This window comes from Clupea harengus, chromosome 22 (assembly GCF_900700415.2).
Source record: "Clupea harengus chromosome 22, Ch_v2.0.2, whole genome shotgun sequence".
In the NCBI taxonomy this organism is placed as follows: Eukaryota; Metazoa; Chordata; class Actinopteri; order Clupeiformes; family Clupeidae; genus Clupea; species Clupea harengus.
The window spans coordinates 3971475-3982063 of record NC_045173.1 but is presented as its reverse complement, the minus strand read 5'-3'; the positions used below and the strand labels follow the sequence as shown (position 1 = coordinate 3982063).

The 10589-nt window shown below is 46.2% G+C and overlaps 1 protein-coding gene across 1 annotated transcript; it reads left to right on the top strand.

Moving 5' to 3' along the window:
* The first annotated feature begins 1346 nt into the window (after window positions 1-1346).
* LOC105904027 (slit homolog 2 protein-like) lies at window positions 1347-9773 on the top strand. Its single transcript, XM_031560307.1, has 4 exons — window positions 1347-2920; window positions 3835-3906; window positions 4808-4879; window positions 9698-9773. The coding sequence occupies exons 1-4, from the start codon at window positions 2751-2753 to the stop codon at window positions 9771-9773; spliced, it is 390 nt and encodes a 129-aa protein (XP_031416167.1). The 5' UTR covers window positions 1347-2750.
* The last annotated feature ends 816 nt before the right edge of the window (window positions 9774-10589 follow it).

Here is a 10589-nt window from a genome sequence, read left to right as displayed (position 1 = left end):
AAAACAAACAAACACACACACACACACACACACACACACACACACACACACACACACACACACACACACACACACACACACACACACAAGCACACACAACACACACACACACACACACACACACACACACACACACACACACACACACACACACACACACACACACACACACACACACACACACACACACACACACACACACACACACACACACACACAAGCACAGTGCAGATCCATTTCTATTACATTTTAGCTGCTCAGTAAGTTTGAGTAATGAATTAATGACCTCAAGACAACAATGTTGCATGGGTGGTTGTGACCTTGTTTGATGCCGTGGCGGTATGTGATAACTTCTTTTGTGCCTTAATGAGGCTGCCATTCCCTTCACTCTTATCAGATGCTGAGTTGCCTTTGTAAGTTCCAATGATTGAAACCCCTTAAGGAGTGTGTGTGTGTGCCCGTAAAAGGGTGTATATATGTGAACTGCAACCCCTCACTGGCCTTGAGGCGTATGGCATTGAGGGGAGTGGGGTCGGTCTACAGTGCTCCACACCCCCCTCTCTTATTATGGGATGTGCCCCTGGTTAGAATGGTTAGAAGAAGTAAGCCTATTCATCAGGGAGGATTTTCTGTGGATCTCCAACTTTTTGAGTCTAACTCCCTCCCTTGGATTCATTTTGCTACTAAATATCTCTGGATCTCTTTATCGCTACTCTCACCTTTCTCCCGTTTCTCTCCTCTGCTCTCTCTTTACTCCCCCTCTTATTCCCTTGCTGCATTGTGCGGGGAACCTGTTTGTTGAGAGAGCTGTGTCTAGTGAAATGAACTGTTATCACACCAGAGATGGCTATCTCCTGCTGCTTTAACCGACTGCTAATGAGCTGCCCACATTCTTATGGCACAATGCACTGAGCCTTTATTACAACAGAGCAAGCATAGGGCCATCAGATTAAAGCTTTAGGTGGTCTGCTACTGAAATACCAGTTTTCAGATTTCACATTCTAAATGCCTGACTAATGTGTCATTGTTTATCTTTAAACAGACACTTATTACACGTTAGTAAAAGGCAAGTGCCCATACACATAGCATATACTAGTACATAGACATTACTGTGTGTAATAGCCTACTCCTATGCTCACAGCTGTAAATCCACTTTCTACGTGTCACTTGGTTATACCGTGTTTAGATTTCACCTGATACCTCAAGAATATCATACACCGATGCGTCAAACCCTTGCGTGAAGCGTCAGGTCCGTACAAGGCAGAGTACCGCGCCGAAAGCCGGCCTGGGGAGGGCTTGGAGGCGGAGTCGCGCTCTGTGTATATAGCTCAAATGCATTTAGAACCGAGGAGCTCTACAGTCCCAAATCGCTGCGAATTTGCCGTTAAACTTCGACCAAAACAGCGAAACCCAGTCATGTTTAAAGACGGACTCAATAGGCTACAGTGGGAGCAATAAATCTGAGTTAACGTCAGGAGAGCAGTTCTGGAAAGTTACTGCAGTTTTCTAAAGTCCCCTGTAACTTTCAAGGTTCGAAAGAAGAATAATTCAGTGGCCTTTAAGAAAAGTCATGTCTGTCATTTTCAGTGTGAAGCTTGGAAGATGATTGGGAACTCATATTTACGCGCTTTCACAAAGTATATATTCATTTTATATCGTCTTGTATAGTTTTCTCCAAAACGCTATCCGCCTCATCTTTGGAGTATTCAAAACGGAACGAAAGGGATAACTGCCCCTTGGCGGCTGCACCTCTTATCTGCGTTGATTTGAAGACCGCGCTAGTTACTTTGTGTAAGCGAGGTTGCGGGTTGATTACCATAGAGGAGGAGCCCTGCTGTTCTACCCCTTCACCCCACTCGCCATCAGGTGTTTGTCGGGAAAAGGTCCTCTACGGAAACGACAGAACGCTGTGACAGTCTGACGTGCCGACGGAGACAGGGCTCTACTTGTATCGGGCGGAGAAGCCTCCACAGCGGACTTTTGCCTGAACAGACAGAGGGAGAAAGAAACGAGAGACATAACTGAGAAGACGCCGGACGCCTGCAAACCTGTCCAGTCACGTCCACCACTTTATTTCGGCTTTGATCGAGACTTCTCTGCCTGGAGTTGGATTTTAAATGGTCTGGTCTTTCCGACTTGTCGGTGACAAGATGATGGATGCGTGAGGTGGAAATCAATACCTCCCATCGCCTAGTGACCTGCCAGCGCGTGCACAGAAAGCTCTTTGGACAAACGTACACCGACAGCTCTCTGCAACTCACGCGGTGAAGCAGAGAAAACCGCAACTGCTTTCTCACCTGATGCCCCTGCGCTCACGCGTGCAAGTGTGAATGTGTGCGTGAACGAAAATCCATTTCAGAAGTGTGTATGCGCACGCGTTTGTGTATATAAAGGCTGTACATATTGGCTATCGCAGGGAGATGTTTAACTTTGTGTGACTGCCGCAGAGTGTGTGTTTGAGGTCTGCCCAGTCAATGTGTCGCACTTACGTCGCCCCTACAAGTGACTTTTATTTCTTGTCCTTGCTACAAAGACACTTGAGACCTTCAAGTCGAAGTGCACGCTAAGAAGTGTAATTTTTCTGCTGTATTATAGGTGAAGAAATACCATTCCAAGGAGGCAGAGAAACCCGGGAATATTTCGAGATTCAAGTGACCATCACCTCATTGTCTGGGTGGAAATAAAACACATTGGGGACACTCCTTTACAGTGAAGCAAAGTCGGATACAGCGTAATAAGTTACTGCAATTATGGTCATATTTATACAGGCCGCTGCTTTGAGTTTGTTGGTGGCTTTTTTCGGCGCGGTGGAGTCGCAGCCATGCCCGGCTCCGTGCTCTTGCACGGGGACCACGGTGGACTGCCATGGGCAGGGGCTGCGCAGCGTGCCGCGGAACATCCCCCGCAACACAGAACGACTGTAAGGAGCTGTTTTGTGTGTTGTTGATGTCCTGAATATTTACAGTAATGATCATTTCATTGGTAACAAACGAGCAGATATGTGAAGTGCCGCAGTTAGCGCTGATTTCTTAGCGTGTCATGAAGTTGTGAATGATTATGGTTGCGGTGCGCGCTGTTGCAGTGTAAAACCACGAGCGCGTCGGTGCGGTTAATCTGGACCCACGGGCCTCGGGACAGATCCAGAAACCAGTTGCCTGTACCAAACACATAAAAACAAGGAAAATAATTGAAGAGGTCCATAGAAGCAAATTCCAACAGATAACCACAGTTTAGCATAGTCTACCTGTCCTTAGAGCCTACTTGAATGAATTGTATTATTAACTGTATCATCACTTTTAAATGATTAAGATGGTTTCAGTAGTCGCCAGTTTTCCATAGCTTTTCGTCACATAACGGAAAATCGCGAGCACATACCTTGTTCAGTTAATTTATAAGTATGTGCCGACTTGAATTTTAATATGTTCCTCATATAGCCTATTTGAATTTATATTTTAGCTGCAGTTCCTACAGGCTAATTGCCGTTGAAAAGTCTTCAAATTAGTTAGATGATTTATCTTGTATAAATGAAGCACAGGGTTAATCTAAAATATAGATTCACTGTGTTGTTTATCCTAGATAATATAAAACAAAATAGCCTTAGTATTTATTAAATGCCACATTCAAGTAGACATCCGATTAAAACTCCTGATCCAAAAGAAATAACCACTTTGGCGCGTAGCTGTTTTGCTGTAGCCTATAGTTCCGTTTACAAGTGTGCATTTCTATTTCATTTTCTGCATATTTGGTTCAGGGAACCACTGTTGATTTCGTTTATTTGGTTTATCCATCAAGTACTTTCCACTTATTATTCTCGTCATGATTATCTCTCCACAGGGATTTGAATGCAAACAACCTGACAAAAATCACTAAAGCAGATTTTGCTGGATTGAGGCATCTCAGAGTTTTGTGAGTATTTAATTTCCATTTGCTTTTAACTCAAATGAACCTTCCATGAATTTGCTGTCAGAATACTCTTTTCTTGACTTTTAACACCAACAACATTTACATTGTATTATATAGCCTTGATAGGGCATGATTTAGCTGTTTACTGGAGCATTTGATTCAATATTAATAAAAAACACTGAAATAGTTACTTAATCAAGGTGACATTAATCCCTTGAGTAACACTAGCCTTTCAGAAATTCCAGCAATTCCCCCAATGCAGTCATCCCTTGTTTTGGGTGTAATATGTGATATCCTTTCTCAGTGAAACAATGCAGGAACAAGTTTGGACAGCCTGATTTAAGAAGCTATTAAAGGCATGATCTAGGAAATGCTCGGCTGACAAAGATAACATTGATTTGCCTAAGTGATTGCATTATTGGAATGTGCCCCGGTGTTTCTGTGGGATGGAATGTGTATGTGTGTGTGTGTATGTTTGTGGGTGTATGAGGGAGAGAAAGAGAGAGATCGTGTAAGAACAGGTTCTCTGTCACATCCTTAGGTCAGGATTCTGTCTCTCTCTCCCTCTCTCTCTCTCCTTCTCTTCCTCTTCCCTTCTCCCCCTCCAGCATGTGTCTGTGTGTGCAGGAGTTGCTTTTTGTGGCGGGGGTGTCGGGTGACTCCTCTCTCCTCGGGGTGGGGTGGGTTTGATGGGGTTCCTTCAGGTGGATGCGGGGGGTTGTCAATCATGTCACAGCTGCACACAGGCACAACAGAGATGCACTGTATTCAGCCACCGCAGTGCAGTTTCATTGGAAGTGCAACACCTTATCCCTATGAGTTTGTTTCATGGGGGGGGGGGCAGTAGGGAACCTTTGAACCCTTCACTTTCTCTCTCTCACATGTTGTCTGTTTCTTTTCTCAGGCAACTGATGGAAAACAAAATCAACGCTATCGAGAGAGGAGCGTTTCAAGACCTCAAAGAGCTGGAGCGACTGTAAGTGGAAAAAAACTAGAATGCTATTTTACATTTAGACTTTTAGCAACCACATACAATCACACACAAAACAACTATACAGACGCTTCACACACACACACACAGTGTACGTGTGCACAAGAGCATTATACTGTTGTTATGAGACCCAAAAACAAGATGGCTGAAGAGGTTGTGGAAGACAGTGAGGTGAAGGGAATGTCACTACGCCCGTTCCTCAGCCTCTATAGATATATTGACATCTATTGCTTGAAGATTTCATGAGCACGTCTGTCATTTCTCATTAGCGTCCAGGTCACTGACCAGTGTCTGTAGTATTCCAGCATGGACCACTATAAGGTCACGGAAGACAAGTCCGTGTAACGTAACATACACTGCCCAAATACACCAGACATAAAGGTCCTGGGCAAACCCTGTGTATATGCGTAACCCTTGGCTGCCGGGACAGTGCTGTGAAGTGATATGTGGCTTATCTGTGTGCTTGACGTGAGCGGTTAGCGGTGCGGTTTGGCTGGCCTGTGTGCAGGATCGGCCCCTTTGTTTGCCGGGCTCAGGATCTCCTGATGGAGAGAGACATTGTTGTCTGACAGCCAATTCCCCCCCAGGGAACACTGGAGACTATTGCACAGCCTAGTGCTTCCAGAATTACTCCAGAAACCTGAATTGCACCCAGAGGGCCTCTCTCTCTTTCCTTTCTCTCTCTCTCTCTCTCTCCCCTCTATCTCTCCTCTCTCTCTCTCTCTCTCGCTTTCTCTCTCACATACACCACTTTCTTTCTTTGTTCACTCATGTGCCACTCTTCCCCTTCCCCTTCTGCACGACACAGAATGAGGCAGTGGTGTTTGCAGGGCTGGCAGTGTGATTGTTCATCTCTCATAAGCTAATACCGTTAGAACCCTGTTAGAATGACCTCTCATAGGAAAACCTTTTTTTCAACATTGATAATGTTTTATCGGAGTCTAGTGCCTGGTCAATGTTCAATACTGTCATGAGGTCACGGGTGATAGGGCATATAAAATCATTTCACCACTGAACCCTATCCCTAAGCTAAACTGCCTTCTGATAGGTAAGAACTAACTCACTCCACATCACATTGTGCCTATATACTCTCCTTAAGTGCAGTGCATTTTCAATCCCTGCTGCTGTGTGTGTGTGTGTGTGTGTGTGTGTGTGTGTGTGTGTGTGTGTGTGTGTGTGTGTGTGTGTGCGTGCGCGCATTAGCAGAGCATCTTGAGTCGCATGTTGAAAAACACAGTTAAAGTCAGGGCTGTGAATGCACCCCACTGTGCAGGGAACAATGGAGGAGTGTCTCAGCATGTGTGTGTGTGTGTGTGTGTGTGTGTGTGTGTGTGTGTGTGTGTGTGTAGTGTGTGTGTGTGAGCAGTAGTTAGTGTGTGTCTGTGTGTGTGTGGTTAGTGTGTGTGTGCGAGCACGCGGTGTGGACCCTGAGCAAAGCTGCTCTGAAGGATCGGGCGTGACGGCCACACGCGGGGCCTCAGACCCTGGCCCCTGTTCAGCTTTGGCCCCCGCGCTCACAGGCTGCTCGGCCCACGCTGGCAGGTACAGCCCATGCCTATGCGCCGCACACTATAGGCATGGTGCACGCATCCCCCTCCACCCCCAGACCCCGAGCTCATCTCTCCCACTCCATCTCTCGTCCTCTCTTTCACTCGCACATTCTTTGCCCCTCTTTCTCTTTGAAATCTCTTTCATGATTTCTTCTTTAACCCCTGTCCCCTAGGTAGCACACTCCTTTCTTTAAGTTTTTTCTCTGTCTTCTCCCTCTCTCTCTCTCCTCTCTCTTTCTTTCTCTTTTTCTTTCCCTTTCTCCATCTCTGAGGCCCCAGTTTGACTTGGCCCTTTGTTGAACCTTAGGAATGCAACAGTCTCTTTACTTTTAAGTCGCCCAAATCAGGAGAACCCATCACACACATAGTCATCCATAGACTTACAATGAAGCAATAAAGCCTATATCAAGTCGGTGGTAATTGACCCCCTGTGCGTGTAAGTGTGTGTTTATCTGTGCGTCTAGCGAGCCTGAGATCATCGAGCCCTGATCATCAGTGCCTGCACTGCTTCCGCTGTCTGCGTTTTGATGTGCGGACCTGCTTTGCTCGTTAGCCTGAGCGGACAGCAGGCGGATTGCCTCAGGCAGCTTGATGTGGTCGCTGATTTATAAACTGAACTCCGCGCAGTTGGCCGACCCCTCCTGAAACCGCCAGCACGCTGTCTGCCTGGACCCTGCTACTCGTGGCTACAATCGCCATAGACGCGGCGCGGGGCGGGAGGAGGCAGAGGCCTGTCAGACAGCCCGCTGGACTGTAAATCGTGTTGGGATGGGTTTATGTGCGCCATGGGTGACTGACACCCAGCCACCGGGCTTGAGCCGGGCCGCGCCGACAAAGCCACCAGTCTGGGCTTCTGAGGGAGTCTGTTTGCTATGCTCTCATGCGTTTGGACACGGGCTGATTCCCATCAGATGACATGTTAGATTAAGTCAGTGTTTGGTGATGGGTATTCACATCATACTGGTGCATGCTTAAGTATTCCTTTTAGATTCTCTAACATCACATTAATGTATTATACTTCATATTTTAGATTCTCTAACATCACATTAATGTATTATACTTCATCTTTTCAATCCAACCTGGATGCTGGATGATTTACTCATTTTTGTGGGAATTTTTGAGCATGAATTAGTTGAAGTGAAGTACATGTAAATAAATGGAGCTCGACTGCGCGTGTGTGTATGTAACATACTTTTTTGTATGAGAGAGAGAAAAAGGGAGAGAGAGTGTGTGTGTGCGTAAAAGAGAGAGAGAGAGAGGAGAGAGAGTTCAAGTGTGAGATAGAGAGCATCTATTTTAAGGTGCTGATCTTATACCCCCTAAACGCTGCGTTTCTTTGCGCCGCTTTGGGGTCCCGAAGGGAGGCCTGGCCCTCTATGCGCCCACCGACACGTGGGCCTTTTAGGCGTCCCTACCACTGCCTGCCTCATTTTTATTTAATCAGCCAGTGTTCCGCTCATCAAATATGCAGCACCCAGTGATGTAACCCCAGCAGCCAAAGCAATGATGTCATAGCAGAGGTTGGGGTGACAGTGGAGAGGGAGAAACAGTTGGGTGTGCAAATTGATGGGTGGCAGGATGGCCTGTCTCTCTCTCCCTCTTTCTTTACCTCTCTCTTTCTGTTGTTCTTGCTCTCTGTCTTTCTCTCTCTCTCTCTCTCACACGTCTTTGCCCACTCCTCTCTCTCCCTGGGTCTGTGTGGTTTTAAGTTCGCTTCCTGACTCCTTTAAAAAGCACTTTCAGCTTCTAGTGAGGAGGACAGTAAGCTTGCTGCCCTGGGAGCGAAAGGCAAAGCTATTAGCCAGTTCTCAAACCACATGGTGGGTGTGTGTGTGTGCGTTTGTGTGCTTGTGCGTGTGTGTGTGTGTGTGTGTGTGTGCGTGTGTGTGCTTGTGCTTTCCTTCCATCAGAAGGAAAAGCCTGGCCATTCAAGCACACAAAGCGAGATCCTGCATATTGTGTTACTGTTGCCTTCAAAAGGCCTGGTAGGGATTTAATTTTCCGGGTGCTTCCATGCCGTTATGCCACAGCCAGGGTTAATGTATGTTCCTGTGTGTTACATTCCAGCACAACTCCATGGTTATTGGCTTGGTACTTGTTATTGTTAGGGGGAAGGGGGTTTAAAGCAATGCACACACACACACATACACACACAGAAAGACGCATATGCACACATACACTCACGCAAAGAGAATGATGAGGGCACACACAGACTTAAGTAATCAATCACTCTTCTGAAAGAATAGACCATTCTCTCATGTCATAACTTGTTTTGGAGCAATGCTTCATTTAGGGGGGTGGGGGGGGGGGGATGTGGCTGGAGTTGTTGTTGGTGTGTGAAGTGTATATCGAAATGACTTGTGAATGTTAATGTGTGTTAAGGGGCTTGTTTGCACTGTAAGAACTTTTTGGGGGGCACAAACACACACACACACACACACACACACACACACACACACACACACACACACACACACACACACACACACACACAAAGACACGCACGCGCGCACGCAAACACACACACTCACACTTATACAAAAGCTGGTTGAAAAAAACAGATGTGGGAAAAACAAACAGGGCTTCCTCAGACTGGTGTGTGTGTGTTTGTGTGTGTTTGTGTGTGTGTGTGTGTGTGTGTGTGCTGGATGCCGACTCCTCTTCACTTAAATGAGAAGGCTGCCTGCCAGCTCTGTTTTCACACAGGCGAGAACTTTGTGTGTGTCAGAGTGACAGTTACCATCCTGTAGAAAACACCCTCACACACTCACTCTATCGCACACACACACACACACACACACACACACACACACACACACACACACACACACACACACACAACACACACACACACACACAACCTGAAGTAATGATATATTTTAACATGTGAAGTATGAGGAGCATTTAAAGGTGGAGAAGTGTCTGCTGTAAAATGACTTAAATTACAGATCTCCAAAATTAGATTTGACTTTGCAAACATGTCAATCCTCTCACAACTTGGAAGAGCAGTACGAATGCAAACACAAAGTCAGCACAGCAAGACAACGTCTACTATTGTGATAGTGTTGATATATGTTCTCATTTACTGTGTCCTTATTGCCATATAAACATTGTAATATAAAATGCTGCTCAACTTTAATCAGAATGTACTCGCTCCCCTTTGAGTGAAGGGCTTGAAAAAAGCCTTGGTAAACCTGCTGAAAGGTTTTTGGTGGTGGATTTGTAATGAATGTCTCTGGTGTGTGTTGCTTAGACGTCTGAACCGGAATAACCTCGGAGTTTTCCCTGAGTTGCTGTTTCTGGGGACTGTGAAGCTCTACAGACTGTGAGTACTACACGAACACACCGACATTCACACTGGACCTCCAGTAGCGTTGGGAGAACGTTGTTGCAGTGTTGTGTACAGCTGAAATGAACATGTACACTTTTATTCACAGATCCTGCTGAGTTATTTGTAATTCAGAAATGATTCTCTGGGATGGGTTTGGGACACTTTTTGTGCGGGTGTGTCTGCGTGTGTGTGTGTGTGTGTGTTTGAGTGTGTGTGTGTGTGTGTGTGTGTGTGTGTGTGTGTGTGTGTGTGTGTGGTGTGTGTGTCTGTGTCTGTGTGTGTGTATGTGTGTCTGCCTGTGTGTGTGTCTGTGTGTGAGTGTGTGTGTTGATTACAGAAGCTGTAATGTACTCAGTAGAGGCTGTGGTAATTGAGTTATGAGAGGTTGCAGGGCATGAGGAAAGAAGGAGGCAGAGGGGGAATGTCAGCATAGGAAATAGAGTTAAAGAGTAATCTACACTTAAACAGCTGCCACAGAGAGAGACAGAGAGACACAGAGAGACAGACAAACAGACAGACAGAGAGAGAGAGAGGGAGGGAGGGAGGGAGGGAGAGAAAGATGGGTGGGGAGTGGGGGTGGAAGCGCATGAATTTAAAAGATAGAGACTGAGGAGAGAGAGGCTAAGAGCTTTTGCAGCAAGAACAACATCCTGAGGTAGTTAGCGGTAGCCACAATAAGTGCAGGTTGCAGTGTCCAGATCCAGTGAGTCGGCCTACAGTCAGATGGCCTCACCTTCCATAAATTACTGCCACAGAACCCCAGCAACTTCATCCTGTCTGCTTAACATGTGTTGTTTACGTTGTGCAGTTGGAA

Coding starts and splice junctions, on each gene's coding strand:
- LOC105904027 (XM_031560307.1), top strand. CDS start 2,751: ATGGTCATATTTATACAGGCCGCTGCTTTGAGTTTGTTGGTGGCTTTT. Junction 2,921..3,834: donor CCCCGCAACACAGAACGACT/GTAAGGAGCTGT, acceptor ATCTCTCCACAG/GGATTTGAATGCAAACAACC. Junction 3,907..4,807: donor TTGAGGCATCTCAGAGTTTT/GTGAGTATTTAA, acceptor TTCTTTTCTCAG/GCAACTGATGGAAAACAAAA.